Source organism: Phoca vitulina, unplaced genomic scaffold, assembly GCF_004348235.1.
Source record: "Phoca vitulina isolate PV1807 unplaced genomic scaffold, GSC_HSeal_1.0 scaffold129, whole genome shotgun sequence".
Taxonomy (NCBI): Eukaryota; Metazoa; Chordata; class Mammalia; order Carnivora; family Phocidae; genus Phoca; species Phoca vitulina.
Window position 1 is genome coordinate 446,069 of NW_022589832.1, and position 20,276 is coordinate 466,344.

The 20,276-nt window shown below is 55.1% G+C and overlaps 1 protein-coding gene across 2 annotated transcripts in view; it reads left to right on the plus strand.

Annotated features, from left to right (window-relative positions):
* The first annotated feature begins 1,329 nt into the window (after positions 1 to 1,329).
* GABBR1 (gamma-aminobutyric acid type B receptor subunit 1) overlaps positions 1,330 to 20,276 on the plus strand; it is a 24,934-nt gene continuing 5,987 nt past the window's right edge. Inside the window, exons 1-14 of one of the 2 annotated variants that reach the window (XM_032399106.1) lie at positions 1,330 to 1,563; positions 1,955 to 2,045; positions 2,694 to 2,897; positions 3,661 to 3,846; positions 5,201 to 5,221; positions 6,539 to 6,699; positions 9,813 to 9,947; positions 10,235 to 10,405; positions 11,575 to 11,676; positions 12,249 to 12,314; positions 12,736 to 12,927; positions 16,698 to 16,940; positions 17,513 to 17,576; positions 18,657 to 18,734. In XM_032399106.1, coding sequence (XP_032254997.1) covers positions 1,955 to 2,045; positions 2,694 to 2,897; positions 3,661 to 3,846; positions 5,201 to 5,221; positions 6,539 to 6,699; positions 9,813 to 9,947; positions 10,235 to 10,405; positions 11,575 to 11,676; positions 12,249 to 12,314; positions 12,736 to 12,927; positions 16,698 to 16,940; positions 17,513 to 17,576; positions 18,657 to 18,734 — 1,714 coding nt within the window. In that variant the 5' untranslated portion in view covers positions 1,330 to 1,563. The remainder of the gene's footprint in view (positions 1,564 to 1,954; positions 2,046 to 2,693; positions 2,898 to 3,660; positions 3,847 to 5,200; positions 5,222 to 6,538; positions 6,700 to 9,812; positions 9,948 to 10,234; positions 10,406 to 11,574; positions 11,677 to 12,248; positions 12,315 to 12,735; positions 12,928 to 16,697; positions 16,941 to 17,512; positions 17,577 to 18,656; positions 18,735 to 20,276) is intronic. The other variant, XM_032399107.1, reaches the window with a different exon arrangement.

Consider the following 20,276-nt stretch of genomic DNA (forward strand, 5'->3'; position numbering starts at 1 on the left):
CTTCACTCCCATGAACACACACATGCCCTTCACTCCCATGAACACACACACACGCACTTCATTCCCATGCACACACTCACGCCATTCACTCCCATGAACACACACACATGCCCTTCACTCTCATGAACACACACCCTTCACTCCCATGAACACACACACACACCCTTCACTCTCATGAACACACACATGCCCTTCACTCCCATGAACACACACACGCCCTTCACTCCCATGAACACACACACACGCCCTTCATTCCCATGAACACACACACGCCATTCACTCCCATGAACACACACACACCCTTCACTCCCATGAACACACACACACACCCTTCACTCCCATGGACACACACATGCCCTTCACTCCCATGAACACACTCACGCCCTTCACTCTCATGAACACACACACACGCCCTTCACTCCCATGAACACACACACGCCCTTCACTCCCATGAACACACACACATGCTCTTCACTCTCATGAACACACACACATGCCCTTCACTCTCATGAACACACACACGCCCTTCACTCCCATGAACACACACTCACGCCCTTCACTCCCATGAACACACACACACACTCACACACACCCTCACCACCACACAAAGGCGAGAAGCCAAGGGAACTGTCCAGAGGCCTGTACTTTCCCGCAGTCTCCAGGCTCCCAGCTCCCCATTACCCAGAAATACTGACAAGCCCAGCTGGAGTAAAGAAAGATAAGGTTGGCTCCAGCCCGTTGGAGGCTCCTTTGTCTCCTTTTTTTCTCCCCTTCTACTACTTCCATTTCTCTCCTGATGCTCCCCTCCCCGGCTTTCGCCTTCAGTCCTTTCCCCGAGTTGCCTGCCCAGGGCAGCGAGGCAAAGCGGCTGGGCGGCGGGAGCCTCTCCGGGCGCCCGGCCTTCACCCCCCTCCTCCGCCCTTCCCGGTCTGACCTCAGCTTCTCCTTTCCCTCCCACCTGCCTCGCTCCCCTCGTGGCTCCGGCCTCCGCCTCTCTCCTCTCACCCCGATCCGGAGCTACTCCTCGTGCAGCCGTCCTTCTCCAACTGCATCCCAGATTCCCAGCCTCGGCGCCCGCTCCTCCGCCTTCGACTCGGGGCCCCTCGCCCCCACCCGGCTCCGGTGCGCGCCCCAGCCTCCCACCCGCCGCCGCCCGCCCCCCGGCGCCGTGGGCGGTCCAGGGCGGGGCCGGGATCCGGGGCGGCTCCCGGGGTTCGGCTTGTGGGAGGCGCCCTCGCCTCGGTCTCCCCCTCCCTCCCCCCGCCCTGTCTTCTCCGCACCCTCCTTCTTCCCTCCGCCCGGAGCCTCCCCCGGTCCCCGGCGCCGCCTCCTTCGCTCCCGGCTCCCGCTCCCGCGGCCGCCGCCGCCCCGGGAAGGAGAGACCGGGGTGGGGTTTGGGGGAGCGCGAGGGGAGCGAGACCCTGGCCGGGCAGGAGCCCGGATTCGCGGGGAGGAGGGCTGGGAGGAGGGGAAGGTTGAGGAGAAAGGAGGGGGAGCGGGAGGAGCGGCCGGGCCTGGGGCCTTGAGGCCCGGAGAGCCGGGAAGCTGGGCCGGCGCGCGGAGGTAAGAGCCGGGCCGGGAGCCGGGCTCGGAGAGGGGCGCGCGGGGGAGGGCCGCGCCGGGGCGCGCGGGGCCGCGGCCGGGGAGCGCGGGGACGCCGGGCTCGGAGAGCCGCGGGGGCCGGGGGAGAGGAGGTGGTTAGAGGTGGAGTCCCGGGAGGGTGGGGGGCCGAGGGAGGCAGGAGGAGGGTGGGGACAGGCGCTCTCTCCTCCCCCCCCGCCCCGCGCGCCGGGCTCCGCCCCCGCCTCCTCCGCGGGGCGCGCGTCTCGTCCGCAGGCGGAGCCGGGTCGGAGCCGGGTCGGAGCCTGCGGGGCCCGGCGAGCGAGGCCGCCCCCCCCCGGTTGGGCCGCGCCGGCGGGGCTCGGTCCGGTCCTCACGGCCGCCTGTCCCTCAGATGTTGCTGCCGCTGCTGCTGCCGCTGGCGCCGCTTTTCCTCCGCCCCCCGGGCGCGGGCGGGGCGCAGACCCCCAACGCCACCTCAGAAGGTGCACCTTCACCGGCCACCTCGGGCACCCCACCCACTCCGCCCCTCCTTGCACCCCCCTTTTCTGGTCCTCATTACTATCCCGTCAGCCCTACATAGATAGCATCCCGGCCTGGCGACCCTGTCTGCCCGGCCCCACGTTAACACCCCTGACCTCCTTTCCCTTACCCCACCTATGACCCAGCACCCCTTCTTCTCTGCCCCACGTCACTGCATCGGCCTCCTTTCGGTGACCCTGCATTGTTTTCTTGACCCCACCCCTCCTTCCTACACTGCTGCCTGGGTAACCTAAGAAGCCTCCCCTGTACTCTCATCCTAATTTACTCAAAAATCCTCCTTTAGCCTGTTTTACCAAGCTCACTGGCATATTGTACCCTCTCACGAATTCTTAATTTTCCCTATTACCCCCAACCAGCACGCTTCCCTCCTCACTTGTGAGCTGTCTCATTGGCCTTGAACCTGGCTCAGGGCTCTCCGTCCTTTAGCCCAGGGTTCTGTACCCATTCCTACTCCCACCCCCTAGCATCCCATCTGGGCCCCTCGTCCGCCACCTGCCCACTGACCACGCCCTATGCTCCTGCGCCTCCGGCAGCTGACTCTGCCCGCCCCCCCCCCATTCCCTCTCTGACTCCTGGGACTCACCCCTCAGGTTGCCAGATCATACACCCGCCTTGGGAAGGGGGCATCAGGTACAGGGGCCTGACTCGGGACCAGGTGAAGGCTATCAACTTCCTGCCCGTGGACTATGAGATTGAGTATGTGTGCCGGGGAGAGCGCGAGGTGGTGGGGCCCAAGGTCCGAAAGTGCCTGGCCAACGGCTCCTGGACAGATATGGACACACCCAGCCGATGCGGTGAGTAGCCTTGCAAAGCCCCTCTTCTCTTCAAGACCATTCCTCTTCCTGCCTCAAACTTACCATTATTGCTTACAAGTCAGCACTTTAAATCCACTGTAACAAAATTCACAAATACGTTTATTGAGCGAACACTATGTAAGAAGGATTTTACTATGTGCACTTGGAGGCAGTCAAGCTAGCCGACCACACCTTTCATTTCATTTCATCCTCCCTGCATTAGGTCACTGACTGATAAAATAACTTGATTATTCATCTTGTGAGTTCTTCTTTTTGAGGATTATTAGTGACAGATTGTGCAAAAACACTCAAAATGATTTCATGGCATTTTTGAATACCTGTCTCCAACGCAGAGATCATATACCCACAAAGCAAAACCCAGTTTAACATTAGTGTAAGTCAACTATAATAAGAATGGTAAATCTGATTGTGCATCTAAAGTTACATCCATCTGCATGTCTCAAAGCTGGGGAACAGCCCACTGCCACTGACTTTGAAAAGATCCATTTCTATGTGCTTCTAGCTCCATCTTGGGTTCCTACCATGGAAACGCTTTTTCCTTTTTTCTGTTGGTAATGTGTGGATGCTTATAGGGTTAAGGGAGGAATGGAAACTAGAGAGGCAAATCCTTTGCACCCCTGATTTCCTGCAGATTAGGATGCTTGAGGCCCCAAACCCCAATCTGAGACCCCTGCTCTTTAAGGGGAAGGAGTCTTTCTTTCCCAACGTGCCTCTCTTTCTCATTTTTCATATCTCTCCACAGTCCGCATCTGCTCCAAGTCATATTTGGCCCTGGAAAATGGGAAGGTTTTCCTGACGGGTGGGGACCTCCCCGCTCTGGACGGAGCCCGGGTGGATTTCCGATGTGACCCTGACTTCCATCTTGTGGGCAGCTCCCGGAGCATCTGTAGCCAGGGCCAGTGGAGCACCCCCAAGCCCCACTGCCAGGGTGAGGGGAATGGCTGCGTGCTTGCAGCTGAGGGCGCTTGCAGAGGATGGGAGTGGGGTGGGAAGGGCTGGTGGGAAAAACGGGGTGCTATGCAACATGGGGGGCTTTGGGGGAGTGAAGGTGAAAACCCAACTCTTTTCCCCCTCCCACCTGTCTCCAGCCCCCTCCTGCTGTCCCCAGTGCCCACTTTACCTACACCGGGGGCTTCCTTCCTCTACCTCCCTCTTTTTGTATCTCCTCCCTGCTCCCAATTCTTCACATGTTCTCTTTTCCTTTATGAGTCTCACTCTCCATCACCTTTCTTAAGATTTAAATACTCCAGTTTCCCATAGCCTCAGTCCCTTTCTCTAAACTTAGAACTTTCTATGCATAACCCTCTTCTACAACTGATTCCTCTCCATTTGTTATATAACTGAATTATTGTAAAGACTCAGAAATAAATCATATGTCGTACTTAGAAAAAAATGTTAAGATTGGAAAGAATATCTGGGGTGGAAAATTATCAGGGTAAAAATTTAAAAGACTTAAAATTGGGGGCAGAACTGTCAGAGCACTAAGGACCACCCAGGGATGGGGAGGGGGAAGAGGACAGTCCTTTTCTGGAACTCTCAGACAAACTCCATCATTCTCAAGGGACTCAGTCTTGTGTCCAACACCTTTTTTGTCAGTCAGTTCTGCAGAATTTCCCCTTTCCTGGGCACCCAGATTCCCCCTTTGCAATCTTCTCTGCGAGATGCAGGCATACCTCATGCTTCCCCTATTCTTGTAGAATCGTTCAAGGTCCTGGACCTGGCTTTCCTCCCTTAACATAATTATTTTGCTTGTAGTTTACCATTCCATTTTGGAAATTGAGAGTCCCATCCAGGGGTGGATTTCCCATGAAGCTAATGCAATTTAAGCGTCAGGGCTCCTCATTCACCCAGGTCTCTTCTTGTGCTCTAATAATGTGTTCACATGGTCATAGCTTTTTGTAAAAAATGCAAAAGTAAGATTTTAAAAGCAATAGTTTAAAATCAACTGTATTTGTAATTTGTATTTTTTTCTCTTAAAGAGAGACCCCTGCATTTTATAATATTTAGGCTCCACAAAACCAGGATCTGCCCATGTCTTAGCTGTTAGCACTCCTGTCTCAAATTCTGTTGTCCTATGAAAAATAAAAGAAGAAAACCGACAGGTCCTGACCCACAGCCCCGCCTTGCTCTTATCCCCAGGCACCCTCCCCTCAGAAACGCAGGCTTCTGCTCTACCCGGTCCTCTCCGGCCTGGACAGGTGTGGGAGGGGGCTGGGGATCAGGCCGGGGAAGCTGGGCGCCAGTGGTAACTCTTCTCTGATCCCCGTCTTTCCTGCTGCCAGTGAATCGAACGCCGCACTCAGGTGAGATCAGAAACTCATCTCGCGCACTGCAATCCCCTTACCCCTCACTCTTCACCCTCCACCCCCAGGGGTTCTGCCCGCAGGCTGTGGGGTCTTGTCCTTCTTCCCCCAACCACCCCCTCCCAGTTCGCGGCCGGCCCCTTCTTTCCCTACCTGTTTTCTGCCTCCAGTCCCGGTTTTCTGCGAGGCCGCGGTCCCTCCCAACTCCCCGCTTGGCTGCCCTGCCCTGGGCTCCGCTCCTGCCAAAGGGCAGAGCCCGGCCGGGGGCGGGGGGCGCGGGCAGACCCCACGCGTCCGCCGCCTGCTCCCCGGGGGGTTCCGCCGGACCAACCCGGCAGCCCCGCGCAGCCGTCTCCCCCTGGCCGGGCCTGGCTCTCCCCGCTTCGGCTCCTCCGCACGGCAGTCCCTCCACCTCCACCCTTTGCCTTCTCGCAGCTCCCATTCCTTCCCGAGCTCTGTCTCCCCAGCCCCGGGTTCCCAGCCTCCGCCCCATCACTCCCCTTCACGCCACCCCCTTCCCACCCAACCACCTCTCTCCTAAGCCGCTGCCATCGCCCTGTCCCCCACACCCTCAGCCCTTCGCCCCATCCATCCACACCCCCGATTGAGACACGCGCGTGCCACCGCCGTCCTTCGCGTCTCCATCCCCGGCTCCCCCGAGCTTCGGCTCACCCCGCCCTCCCGGCACGCCCCTTCCCCTCTCGGCTCCTCCCTGACCGCCCCCTAGGTGGGACCTCCCCCCCCTTCCCGGTCCAGGCCTCTCCCGCGGGGGGTCGCGTCCTCCTCCCCTCCCCGCCCCTCCCCTCCGCCTGTCGTTCCCACGGCGGCGCGCGCCTCCCTCCCCGCCCCTCCCCCCCGCAGCTGCCGCGCGCCGCCCGTGACGTCAGGGCCCCCTCCCAGCCAGACATCTCCTCCTCCACCTCCTCCCCTCGGTCGGTCAGTCAGTCCGCGAGGAGAGTCCGCGGCGGAGGTGGCGGTGGCAGGGGCGGGAGCTGGAGCCGTGGGGGCCCTAGGAAGCCAACCTTCCCCGCTTCCCTGGGGCCCTCGCCCTCTCCTCCCTACACAGGCCAGGATGGAGGCGCCTCCTCGACACCCCCTCAGCAGCCCTCCCCGGGAAAAGTGTCCCCCCTGAGCTCCTCCCCCTCCCCAAACAGCCCCTCTCCCTCCCGGTCATGGGTCCGGGGGTCCCCGCTCCCCGGGTGGGGTGGCCGCTGCTGCTCCTAGTGGTGATGGCGGCGGGGGTGACTCCGCTGTGGGCCTCCCACTCCCCTCATCTCCCGCGGCCTCACCCGCGGGTCCCCCCACACCCCTCCTCAGAACGGCGCGCAGTGTACATCGGGGCGCTGTTTCCCATGAGCGGGGGCTGGCCCGGGGGCCAGGCCTGCCAGCCCGCGGTGGAGATGGCGCTGGAGGACGTGAATAGCCGCAGGGACATCCTGCCGGACTATGAGCTCAAGCTCATCCACCACGACAGCAAGGTAGCCCCCGACATGGGAGTGGGCGGGCGGTGGGGGCTTGGGGGGCAGGGGGCCAGCTGCACGGGCCTCTGTCTGAGTGACTTCTGGTACTGCGAAGCAGACCCCTCCCACGTGTGACTAGCGGGGGAGATGGGCTGGGGGTGCAGGAGCTTGGGGAGAGTCACACGGGCTGGAGGTTCAAGATGAGGGTCTAGGGGTTTAAGAGGGTGAATCAGGCTGTGAGGCAGACCTTTCTGCTCCCCAGGATGCATGGAAGGGGCGGGGGAGGGTTGGGGAAACTGGTGGTGGATTTAGGGTACAAGCTGATCCTGGTCCTCTGGGAGTAAACTAACCCTGGGATGGGTTCAGGGGATGGAGGAGGTGTCAGGTGAGGAGCTGGAGCAGGGCTTTAGATTTACCATGGTAACAAGGTAAATCTTGGCAGCAGGTTGGAACTCTGAATAAGGAAAAATTTGAGGGACTTGAGTTCTCTGGTTTATTTATCACAACAAACAGCAAGGTAGCTGTGAGCCCTATCCTGTTGAAGATTCCTGGATTGTGGGATATGTGGCATATTATAGTTTGGGAAAGCTAATGGTCAGGAGATGGGCAGAGGCCCTGGGAAAATGAATTGGATTAGAGGTCCACACAGGAACCCTCAAAATTGCATGGGGATAGAGGGGAGTCTGGATATAGGCAGGAGAGAGAAGAGGAAAGAATGGTGGTAGGGGAGGGGGGCGATGAGGAGGAGTGGGATAGAGATCAATTCTTGGGCATCCTGTGGAACTTGGGTCTTGAGTTTATCTTCCTTACAGCATTGTGGCCTCTGAGATGTGAGAAGGGAAATAGGATATAGGGTGAGGGAGGCGGGGAACAGAGAAAGGGGGAAGGAAAGAACATTTGGGTCGGGTAGTAGAGGGTGGCTCCGTAAGATTCCTTTCCCACCCTATTCCCTATGAGTAATTGGGAGTATGGGGAAGTATGTGCCACAGGGAAGGAAAGAAATGTGGGACCTCAAATTTATCTTCTCTGACATGTGGCCCCAGCATCGTAAGGGGCTGGGAGAGAGTAGAGTGGAGTACAGAGGTGAGGATTTGGTTGTCTTCACCTGGGTGGACTCAGGATGTAGTCATTCCAAGAAACAGGTTTGTGAGGGAGGAGTGGGCAGAGTGGGGTTGAAGGGGGTGCTTGGAGAGAAGAGAGCACAAGGACGGTAAGGAGCTTGGAGAGAGGACTTCAAACCCCTCCTGACACTTTGGCAGGGATTCCCAAACTTCGGTGTACATGAGAATCACCAGAGGAGTGGGTTTAAAACAGATTCTAACTCCCTGGTCAGGAACGAGTCCCAAGCATCTGCACTTTTGCCATTACACGTCCTGTCCTGGTGGATGCCTAAGTATCCACCCTCAGGATCCCCATGGAAGATCAGCCACGCACAGGAAAAAACATTAGGTGTTAGGGGGAGAGGCAGGGAGAGGAGCAGAGGGTCAGGTCTGCTGGAGGTGGGAGTCTGGGGCGAGAGACTGGGAGGGATGGGTACAGGGGTCAGGATAGGGGGTCACAGGGAGCCGGGGAGCCCCATAGCCCCATGTGTGAGCTCAGACTCATCCACTGTGACAGGTGACTCCCTAGAGGTGCTGGGGAGCAGATGGGGGGCCTGAGAGAAGGGAGATGGAAGAGTAACTAGAAGAGGCAGCGAGGGAGAGGGGAAAGCCGCAAACTGGAATGTGTGCTTTCCTGCGGGCAAGTCCAGATCTTTGCAGAAGAGAGAGCGGAAGAGAGGCTGAGAAGAAGTCTACTGGGGAGGGGTGAGAATCAGGGAATTTGCAGGGAGGAACTGAGTGTGGAAGGAGAGAAGGTAGGGGAGGAATGAGCAAGCCAGAGAAGAGCCCTGGGTCAGCCTGTGTGTGTGTGTGTTGTCTGTGCTCCTACTTGTTCCTGCCAACCTTCCCCAGGCTGCAAGGGGGAGCTGGGGCAGCATCTGGGGTAACCTGCTAGGAGAGTGCAGGAAGGTGGGGCCTGAGAATGGCAGAGCTGCCAGGGTGAGGAGCCTTCAAAAACACCTCCTAGCAGGGGGTGGGGGTGAGGGGGACAGCAGAGAGTTCCGGTTCCCCTTCTCCAACTTCCCACGGTGTCTCAAATGTCAGGCCCCAGTGGGAAGTGAGCAGGCTCTAGGGGGCCTTCCTTATTCCCTCTCTGCCTGCCCCCTGTCACCCTCCCCAGCCCCTGCGCCTCCTGTCTCTTCCTCCTCTACCCTGGCTCCCCACTGCCTTCCATTTCTTCTCGACTTCCTTTGGGGCTCCAGCAGCTTCTGAAATGTCATACTTCAGCAGGAGGGGAACAGGCAGGGGCTCACCATGCGGCTCTTCCTCCCACCGTCCCTTCCCTCCCCAGGTCTCTGCATTGTTTACTTTCCCCATCTCCCTGCCCCTCCTTCAGGCACCCCTAAAAGCATCTGGTTTGTTGAGAGCCTCATTCTATTTATTCTCCCCAGTTCTTCCTCATCTATTTCTCCCCCACTTCCAACCCTCCCCAAGTGCCTCTTTTTCTAATGGACCCGTCAAATGTCAGGGCCCAGCAGGAGGGGAGGGACCGCCAAGCAGGACTCCCTAGTGGTCTTGTTCCCTGTTCTCCTTGTGTTTATTTATCACTAGCCCTGAAAAGAGAGGAGCCAGGGACAAATGGAAGGTGGGGAGTGGGAGTTTGCAGAGGTGAAGGAGGAATTTTCATAGCATGGTTCTGAGGAGGCTTTCTGGGGACTCATTCACATTCCTGCAGACTCACAGATATTTGGAGTTTAGAAACATGGGGAAGGGGACGGGGTGATAGAGGAAGGTAGGCTGGGGGAGGTCTGAGGAGGGGCTGAGGGAGGAAAGGTGGTCTCTGCAGTAATCCTGATGGAGGTGTGTGCAGGAGAGGACATGGGTAAGGAGGCAGGGGGAAGACAGGGGACGGTGTTTGATGCATGAGGGGAGCTGAAAGACTGGACAGGAAGAGATGTCAGGAAGGAGGAGAAAACGGTGCTCATGACGGAAGGGATCCAGCGGAGGGACGGGTACTTGGGAAGTAACTAGGTTGTTGGGGATGCCACGAGGAGGAGCACGGGTGACCGATACTTACCCCTCCCCATTCAGTGTGACCCAGGCCAAGCCACCAAGTACCTGTATGAGCTGCTCTACAACGACCCCATCAAGATCATCCTCATGCCTGGGTGTAGTTCTGTCTCCACGCTTGTGGCTGAGGCCGCCAGGATGTGGAACCTCATCGTGGTAAGCCGGGCTGTGGGGCTGGGAAGGGGAGTCCTGCAGCTCTGTATTTAAGGGACTGCGGAGGACCCATTTTCAGGACTCATGGTCCTTTACGGCCCTCCAGCAGTGGCCTGAGAGCACAGCTCACTGCCCCTCCTCAGCAGGAAGTGAGCACCTGTGCCAGGGGCTGTGGGCCTGTGAGAACCCGTGCTCGCAGGGCAGAGCTGGGCAGGAGGCTTGGGGGCAGCCAGGAGGGCTGCAGCGGAGCTCTGGGCGAGCATGTCCTGCTCTGTGTCCCTGTCCCTTAGCTCTCCTACGGCTCCAGCTCACCGGCCCTGTCCAACAGGCAGCGCTTTCCCACATTCTTTCGAACTCATCCGTCGGCCACGCTCCACAATCCTACCCGCGTGAAGCTCTTTGAAAAGTGGGGCTGGAGGAAGATCGCCACCATCCAGCAGACCACTGAGGTCTTCACCTCGGTGAGCGTGCATGCACTCAAACTTCAGTGCGGAGAGATGTGGCCGGGATTCCTTTTGGGGAGAAGAGCCTGTTTCTTTTTTCTTTTTTAAGATTTTTATTTATTTATTTGACAGAGAGAGAGAGAGAGAGAGTGCACGCACAACCAGGGGGAGTGGCAGAGGGAGAGGGAGAGGCAGGCTCCCAGCGGAGCAGGGAGCCCCGATGCGGGGGCTCAATCCCAGGACCCTGGGGTCATGACCTGAGCCAAAGGCAGATGCTTAACCTACTGAGCCACCCAGGCGCCCCAAGGAGCCAGTTTCTTTATCAAAAGCAAACACGTTCTGAGTGGGTTAAGTGCATGTTCTTTCTGTAGCCAGAGGAATAAACAGAGTTGGGTTTTCAGGATCCTGTCCAAGTTTTTGGTTTTAGGACAATTTTTCCCTTTGATGCTCTCTTTCCCAGACAGACCCCAAATGACCCACTTCTATTAAAGTAGGTTCACTCCGAAGTTGAGATAAGAGAGGGAATATGAGATAGGAATGCAGAAAGGCAGCAAATTCCAGAGACATGCAGGGGGTGGTGTGTGTGTGTGAGTAGGAACAGTGGGAATGGAGAAGGAACAGAGAAGGAGGGAATGAGAGAGAGAGAGACAGGACAGGTGAAGTGCGGAGAGGAAATGCAGGGCTCTGAACTGGAAAAGATAGTCAGCCCCTCTCTTTTATTCTAGTCTTTGGATCCCCCACCCACCCTTATGTTCTGTGGCCCTTTAATCCTCCCCCCACTCTCTCTCAGGGATTCAGGGCACTCTTCTCTGATCCCTCTGTCTGTGCACTTGCCTCTTGAGCTTGAGACCATCCTGTGCACACCAGACCCTGACTCATTTCCCCACGTCCTCTGCTCTCCTTTCCCCCACTTTTGCTGTCTGTTGGGAGTGGGGTGAGTGGGGTGGCTTCCCAGGACACAGATCCGCAGGAGGGGCTCTCGAGCACCTTCGTATGTAGAGTTTACATTCTGAGACGGCAGATGCTTTCCTTCGAGCTCTCCCCACCCCGGGGACAGACTCAGTTGAAGGAGGGTTCAGAACTGCTGTTCCTCCTGCTCTGAGTGTGCAGTCCCCAGGTAACATGTCTGGTTTTGACCCCATTGTACACCCCACGTTTTCTCCATTTGTTTCTCATGCCCACCCAAGACTCTGGACGACCTAGAGGAGCGAGTGAAGGAGGCTGGAATTGAGATTACTTTCCGCCAGAGTTTCTTCTCAGATCCAGCCGTGCCAGTCAAAAACCTTAAGGTGTGCTGCTTGGGAGTGGGGGGCTCAGCCTGCGGAGGGACCAGGTTGGGGGAACAAAGTGGGAGGTTGGAGAGGAGAACCAGGCAGGGGCAGGTGGGTTTTTTTTGGTTTTCTTTTGTTTTTTGTCTTGTTTTTTGTATCCAGATATAATTAGCATATAACATTGTATAAGCTTAAGGTGTGCAAAGAGTTGATTTGATAAATTTTTATATATACATATCTACAATCTGCAATTATATATTATATAATATATCATACACATTATATATTATATGCAGTTATATATTGCATACAAGTGATGAATGATGTTGTGTAAGCTTAGTGTTGATTTGATACACTGATCCCCTGCAATATGATTAACGTTCGCCAACAGCTCTATTACATCACAGAATTTGATGCTGGGAGAGAGTAGCATCTCCTGGGGACGTTTATTCTCATCGTCCAGTTGGCATTTATCCACCACCCTGTGAGCAAAACCTACACTGAGCTCTGCAGGGCAGGGAATCCAAGGTGTGGAGGTGCTTGGGTGTTTCCGGGGCTCCCTCAGGAGCTCTGTTTCTCTCCGTCTGTAGCGCCAGGATGCCCGGATCATCGTGGGACTTTTCTATGAGACTGAAGCCCGGAAAGTGTTTTGTGAGGTAGAGTTGGAATCCGAAGCGGGAGGGGCCTGGGTGGGCTCTGTACCTTGGGTGCCTGATGGGGTCTCTCTGCTCGTCTGCTCAGGTTGATGGCAGATGATCTGAGGCGATGATTAACAGGACGTCCCTGTCTCTTGGCTCTGACTCCATCTCTTTGCTTCTCGCACTCACCTCTTTCTCCAGATCTCATTTTCCTACCCCCTTGTGTTTCTACAGGAACCCTTGAACCCCATCTTTCCTGACTTGCTGGGGAGGAACTTAGGAGGAGGAGGAGTTGAGCCTCTCCTACTCCCTCCAAGACTTGTAGATTCCTCTTTTCAATTTTCTGCTCTTCTCTGATTCCCAAGAGGCTGGATAGTGTCAAGGGAATTGAGACAGAAAAAGAAACAAAGTCCCCGCCCTGCTCCTTCTCTGCCTTCAGGTGTATAAGGAGCGGCTCTTCGGGAAGAAGTATGTCTGGTTCCTCATTGGGTGGTACGCTGACAACTGGTTCAAGACCTATGACCCCTCCATCAACTGCACAGTGGATGAGATGACCGAGGCCGTGGAAGGCCACATCACCACCGAGATTGTCATGCTGAACCCTGCCAACACCCGCAGCATCTCCAACATGGTGAGCGTGGGGACCAAGGGCCAGCCCCTGGGCAGGTGCAGACAGCGGAGGGTGCCTTGCGGGGGAAGGGAGCGGGATGGCATCTGCAGGCACAGGAGGGCACGTGGGGCTTGTTTGCACTGTGCGTCCTGTGGCTTCCACCTCTGCGCTGACTTCCTTGAGCAGGAACCGGAGAGAGAGATGGGAGTGGTATGTTCACGAGGCCCCTGTTGAGACGAAGGGCTGTTCCCATGGCAACGAGGACTGGTTGGCAAGAAGTCAAATGAGGGAGAGGCGTTAATGATAATGTAGATGCCGTATACGCAAGCACACCTTGACACGAGCACTGTTCCTGAGCAGAAATACGGTTTATTTCCTTAGTGACTTCAGAGCCCTTTGGAGTTGCTTAATATTCACTCCTGACTGATACTCAATTAGCTTGGCTCCTGATGTTTTTTAAATGATCCTCTTTTAGAATTTTAGATGTAAAAGGGACTTTTGAGATCCGTTCGTTCCAGAGAGCTGATTGGTGACAGGCCTGGGGCTGGAAGACATGTCCTCTGATCTGGGAAGGCTGGGGCAGCCCTGCAGGCAAGGGGCACGAGTGAGTGGGGTGTGAGGCCGAGGCTCTGTCTTGCTCAGGGTTCTATCTGGAGGAATATAGGAATCTTGAGCGAGCTTATGAGGCAAGCTCCATGTCTGCTTATGATCACCGGGGGTAGCCCCAGGTCTGGAAGACCTGTTTTGGGAAGCACGCTAGGGGCAAGTTAACGGTTGTAAAACCCCAAATATCTCATTAAAACAAAGGTGTAGTCATAATTGCTTTTGTGCAATAAACCAGGAATTTAGGGACATGGTTTCTATGATCCTCCCAGCCAAGCTCTGATGAAGGTTTTTCATTTCCATTCTCCAGACCAGGAAACTGACTCAGAGAGGTTGAGGGACTTGGCCCAGGCCTGGTAACTGCTGAGTGGTGAAGCCAGAATTGACCCTTGTTTGAGTCTAACTCCAAAGCACTCTGCCCTGTCACCCTCCGTGGAAAACTGTGAAATCCGATTAAAGAGTCTTTGCCTTTATTGGCGGATACTGTATGGCTGATGGCGGTTTTTGAGCAAGGGAGGAAGAAGATTCAGGCAGTCTGTCCTAACCATGGATTGTGTCACACGGACTCTGGACACTGTCCTAGGAAATTCCAAGGGACTTTATGTTTAAGGTATCTTGGTTGAAACATACAATGGGAAGATTCTGGAGGGATCACTTCCCTGTAGAGCACCTGAGAAGTGAGTCATCCTTAGACCTGGGGAAGTAGAGGAGCTGGACCCAAAGCCAAGATGTTTATTGGCACCCTGAGCCCGGGACCTGCCCATCGTGGCTTCTACCTCATAGCAGGGGACTAGAGGAGCCCCTGGTGGGAGCAGGGCCTTGGTTAGGGGTATGAAGTGACATCTGGGCTTTGAAGCGGAATGCGCTGGAGGGTCGTCTTTCTGGCTCTTGGTCTCTAGAGAAAGGTGGTGCCTGCCTTTGAGGTCATAGGGCTTCTAGAGACTGCAGGCCTGCTTGGTAGCTGAAATTGCCAGGTGGAAAAGCCAGGATTTTCCAGAGGGTAGAAGCAGCCTTAACAGCTGACCAGGGAATGGATCGTACATGAATCAAGCAAGACCAGGAGAAGTAGGTCAGAAGCAAGGGTTGGACCTGGGGACCCAGAGCCATGGAGATCTAGAAGAGAAGCAGAGCTGTCTACACTGTCCTGGAGGGTTAGTTAGGACACAGATTACGGGGCTCTTCCCTCGGAAGTCCTGATTCGGTAGGTCTGGGGTGGGCCTTTCCAATGAGTTTCCCTAGGGATGTTGATGCTATTGGTTTTGAGGACTATTGGCTGGAGCAATATCTGGAGACAATTTTGGTTGTCACAGCTCTCATCTAAGGGGTAAGCCAGGCATGCTTCTAAACATCCTGTAATGCACAGGTCAGTCCCCCACAGCAAAGCATTCTCCTGATCCAAATGTCAGTAGAGCAGAGATCGAGAAACCCTGGTTTAGAAAGGAGCCAGGAATGGGCCAGTGGGTTGGAGTGGTTTTGGGGACACTTGACAGCTCTGGGCTAGAGGGGCAGCTGGGAGGTGGCCTTACCTGGGGGTAAGATTCTATTCCAGTTCTCACAAATTGGGATAGAGGTCCCATCAGATCTCAGTACAATACAAAATCAGAAGCTGCCTCAGGATACATGGTTTAGGTCACAGTCGGGCATCGGTGTCATATCCCTCACATAGAGACAGCCAGCAGGGCTGATAGAAAATTAGGGTCATAAAGTTGCCCTTGATTACTTTACTAATTTCTATGGGTTGTGGAATTTTTGCTCTTGTTCACTTTTCCTTGAGCTGCTTAGTAATGTTTCCACCTGAAAATTTGCAAAGGTATCTTTGTTGGCCCAAGGCGGAATGATTTTTTGGGTAAGCATGTTGGTCGAGTGACCTGGAGCCCGCGGAGAGTTGAAGATCTGGGTGGGGAGAGCACCATGCAGGGCAGATGAATCCCTTTCCATCTGGATGTTTTTCTGATCCAGTGCGTACTGTGAACTGAAGATTGGATAGACTTGTGAAGGATTACTCAGGAAGTCTCAGCCTTGCGGCTGGCTGCCGAGCAGGTGCTCTTGGAGAGAGGCATGTCAGCATGCAGAAGCAATGCGAGGTGGTTAGGAAGAGTATGGGCTTTGATGCCAGGCTGCCTGGGCTTGAATCCCAGCCCTGCCATGCAGTATCACTTCCGGCAAGTTAAACTTTTCTGTGCCTGATTCTATATATATACATATATATAATATATATATTATATATATACACATACCTCAGAAAAATGGAAAAATGCCTGGAACATTGTCAGGAAATATAAATGCTAGCTATTATTATTAACACTATTCTGTGTAGGCACTGATGGTCTTAATGAAACATTTCAACAGAGAATTAAGAGGACTTGGTGATTCCAAGGCTTCAGTCTCACGTACTGGGAAGTGCCAGGAAAAGTGGAGCTTCGTCTTAGATATTTTTAATTCTGGATCATCGATCATATAGCTACAAATACCTCAGAGCAGTTGGAGATACAGGACATGAAATGCTGAGCTGGACTGTAGATCTGAGTGTCAGTGACAAAGATGAGGTTGAGAGACAGGGAAATTTACAAAGAGAAACACTTTATACCCAGCATTTTATATATGTTGGAGAACAAAGATTGGGGGTGGGGAGGGCTGTGGGTAGGGGCTGAATACTGGCTTTCAAACACAGGAAGGGTGTCTCTGGGGCCAGTCTCCCGAAAACCCTCCAGGGGGCTGTAGCTGAGAGCACGTGAGGATGCTCAGGGAGGTAGCCCCCTGGTTGAGGAGCCCAGCGAGGAAGGCTCCGCGGGGGCCCCTCCAGGCTGTTTGAGAATCGGAGGAGCTGTGAGGTCCCGGGTCCAGCCCACTGAGAGAGTCTGAGCCTGGGAGAACATCGCCTTGTAGCTCCATGTCTACTCTCTTCAGCCACTCGTCATGCAGAGTGTCCATTCCTTAGATCTTTGGTTCCAGTTCTGAGCTCGTGTCTGTGCACCCGAGGCCACTGGATCCCGCTCACCCCAGGTCCAGTCCGGCAGCTTCCAAGACAGGCACACGGGCGTCGTTCCAGATTCCACATGTCCGTCTGCTCCCTCTGACAACAGGAACACGAACCATCCGTTTGATTACAAGTGTTGCAGCTGGAATCAGAAGCCGTGCCCCACACACCCACCCACGCCAGCCCTTTCCCCCCGTCCTTCCCTCCACAGACATCCCAGGAGTTTGTGGAGAAACTGACCAAGAGACTCAAGAGACACCCCGAGGAGACAGGTGGTTTCCAGGAGGCACCGCTGGCCTACGATGCCATCTGGGCCTTGGCGCTGGCCCTGAACAAGACGTCCGGAGGGGGTGGCCGTTCGGGGGTGCGCCTGGAAGACTTCAACTATAACAACCAGACCATCACCGACCAAATCTACCGGGCAATGAACTCCTCGTCCTTCGAGGGTGTCTCTGTGAGTGAAAGCACCTCCTCACGCTCCCCTGTCCTCCCCTGAGAGGGAGCGCGCCCTCCTTCCTGCACGCACCCATTAACCTGCAGTAATCGGTCTCAGACCCCCAAACCAGAAAACCCGTGAGAGACCAGAAGGGAAAATGCTGTATTCCATTCCTTTCAACCTCTCCCTCATGTATCTCCAGATATTGATGAGTCAGATGCGAATCATAGGATTTTAAAAGAGGAGATAGTCTGAAAGATCATCTCCTATCGCTCTCAAAGTGGGGAAATTAGAGTCCAGAGGGATTTGGTGACATGCCCAGGTCACAGCCAGAGGCCAGGTCTCCTGGGGCTCTAGCTGGGGATGTTTCCCACTCAAATCCCATGGGTGAAGCTTTTCCAAAGAAGAATGTTTCTAAAATCTAGGGTATGGGCATCTGGGGTATGTCCTATATGCAGGCAAATGCCATAAATAGAATTCATTCAGAGGCTCAATTACATCAAACACATAAGGATCCGGAGAGTGCCTGACGCTCTCTTTTGGCTCCTGCTTTTATCACCTTGGCCGGCCCTGCCTGTTCCCGCACTCAGGGTCACGTGGTGTTTGATGCCAGTGGAGCCCGGATGGCCTGGACGCTCATCGAGCAGCTGCAGGGTGAGCTCGGGCGCGGGGCCGGGCGGCCGGGCGGGGACTGGGCTGGGTCACCACCCGGGGAGGGACTTGGGGAGGGTGCCTCCCCGCCTCCTGCCCTTCTCTGAACTGGTTCATCCCGTGTTTACATAGTAAGAATAGTAAAAAGCTCAGAGAGGGGTGGGATGCCCGGAGCTGGGAGGGGCAGACACAGTCTTTCTCCAGTGGCTTCCCTTGTGATTTCAGAAATTTGCTTTTGGTGGCCTGGCTTTGAGGGGCTAATGCCTTGTCAGGTGCACCCCTGTGGACTCCAGGCAAGCCGAATCTAGCAAACCTGCTATTTTTAGAGGAACCTATTGCATTTCCTTGCTATATAAGCTAGCATTCCCGATTTTCGTGTCTCACGTGTAGTCTGGCTTTTCTAGATTGTATTTCCTTATACGTCAGCACGCACACGTACTTGGCGAGCTTCTGCGAGTTGGACTGTCCACACGCCGCTCTCAGCCTCCTCGAACGTGCAAAGTCTCCTTCTCCCAGCCCCCGCCCCACCCCGTCCGCAGATGTTCCTTGTAGCCCAGACCAGAGGGCTGTGGGTTGGCTTCTGAGGGAACAGTTCTGGAGCGGGAATTCTTAGGAATGGCTGAATTCCCCCCTCGTGGCTCTAAGAGGCAGATGCAACTTTCCAAGGAATTAAAACCCAAGCCAACAGAAGAGAAATTTCTAAAATTAAAATGAAAGCCACTGGGAAACTAGATCCTGTGATTCTGTCTGTCATGAGAGGGAGAATCAGCAGAAGCGCTGAAGCTTCAGAAGCCAGAATCAAAGTGCCAGACGACGGCCGGGAGAGGCGTGAGGCTGAGGGATGTGTCTGTGGAGCCCTCTCCAAGGAGGCCTCAAACACACAAGATGCTCCCCATACTTGTCCTTACGCTGCCCTGGCATCCACCTTCCATTGCCTTTCAGTCAGGTTGCGGACTTGGGAGAGCCGTGAGGTGCTCCCAGGGACCCCCAGGGGCTCAGGCACAGGCAGGGAGAGCGACTTCAGGGGAGTGGGAAGCTGGTGCTGGGGCCGGGCTCTTCACCCCCCTCTTGTCTCCCACCCAGGGGGCAGCTACAAGAAGATCGGCTACTATGACAGCACCAAGGATGATCTCTCCTGGTCCAAGACGGACAAGTGGATTGGTAAGCAGGTCCTGTCTGTGTTTTCCTTCAGCGCCTCTGAGCAGCCAAGGGGAAGCATTGTGCGTGTGAATGAGGGTGGGGTGGCAGGTGCCATTAGCTTGAAGGGTGCCAGGGAGATGGGCCAGGGTCTGGGCTAAGACGTGGGTAGGGGACTGTGTATTTGGAGAGGGAGCAGTGCACTAGCCAAAATAATGCATTGCTCAGGTAATAGGATCAGAAGTGCGGGTGCACAGGGGGTAGCCATGGAAACCCCGTTTGGGTTTCCCAGATGTTCTGGTACCTTGATATATCTGAACTAGCTACTTTGAGCCCGGAGTCGCCTCGTCATCTCTCTCAGGAAACTGGTTGCTTAAATTATAGGAGAGGTTGCAAAACCTCATATGATTGTCTACCACTCAAATGTGCTTTTTAAAGAGACAAAGTGAGCAATTATTCCTTGTGCGCTTGGTGGGCTAAACAACTGGAAATGGGAAAGATACTCAAGGTGGACAAAAGGAAGGACCTGCGGATAAATAAAGGCTTGGCATGTTAAGGATGGAGGCAGCTGCCTGCTACCCTACCCAACTGGAAGCTCCTAGCTCCCAGCACTGCTGGAGTTCTGACATGTTTTTTATAATTTGAATTTAGGACAGTATTCTCTACTGCTATAAATGCTGCATGGCCTAAATTACACTTTTCTTTTTAAAGCTAAGCAAATTGAAATTAGTTTTTTTTTTTTTTTTTCCCCGCTGTGAACTAGTTGACAAATTTGAGCTTCCTCTTAATAATAACTAGAAAACACCTCTGGGAATATCATCCTGCTGGGGTTAAAAATCACAGATCGGGTGTTTTTCCTGAGGTTAGGAGACCAGACTGGATACTTTGAACTCTTTAGCTTTATGATCCTACAACTGTCTTTTGCAGCTTTTGATTTGAATTCTGAGAGACCTCATGAACTTTATCTCTCAGTCTTTCCCTTCTTTCCCTCCTATTTCCTTTGCTGCCAAAAAGACAGAAAACACAGAACAAACATTAACAGAAACAGACTGCAGCTTTGGAGATACATCTTAGCCTCCAGCTGCATTCCCTCCTCTCACTTCTGACTGCTTCCCGAGACCCTGAGCTGTAGGGAGCACCCCACTGAAGCAACCCCGATTCAGCGTTCAGGGCAGCGAGGGCCCCATGTCCTCAGGGCTAGAGACAGCTGTCCCTTGCTCCTTTCTCTGCCTCATCTTCATTTCCTTGTCCCCTCCTCCCCATCTCCCAGTGCCCTGCAGAAGGGGCCCTCGGGCTGACCAGACCCCCCTCCAGTGCTCTGCAGGAGGGACCCCCCAGCTGACCAGACCCCCTCCCCCCAGTGCCCTGCAGGAGGGGCCCCCCAGTTGACCAGACCAAACCCGCAGTGCCCTGCAGGAGGGACCCCCCAGCTGACCAGACCCCCCCCAGTGCCCTGCAGGAGGGACCCCCCCAGCTGACCAGACCCCCCCAGTGCCCTGCAGGAGGAGACCCCTGGCTGATCAGACCCACCCCCCAGTGCCATACAGGAGGGGCCCCCCAGTTGAC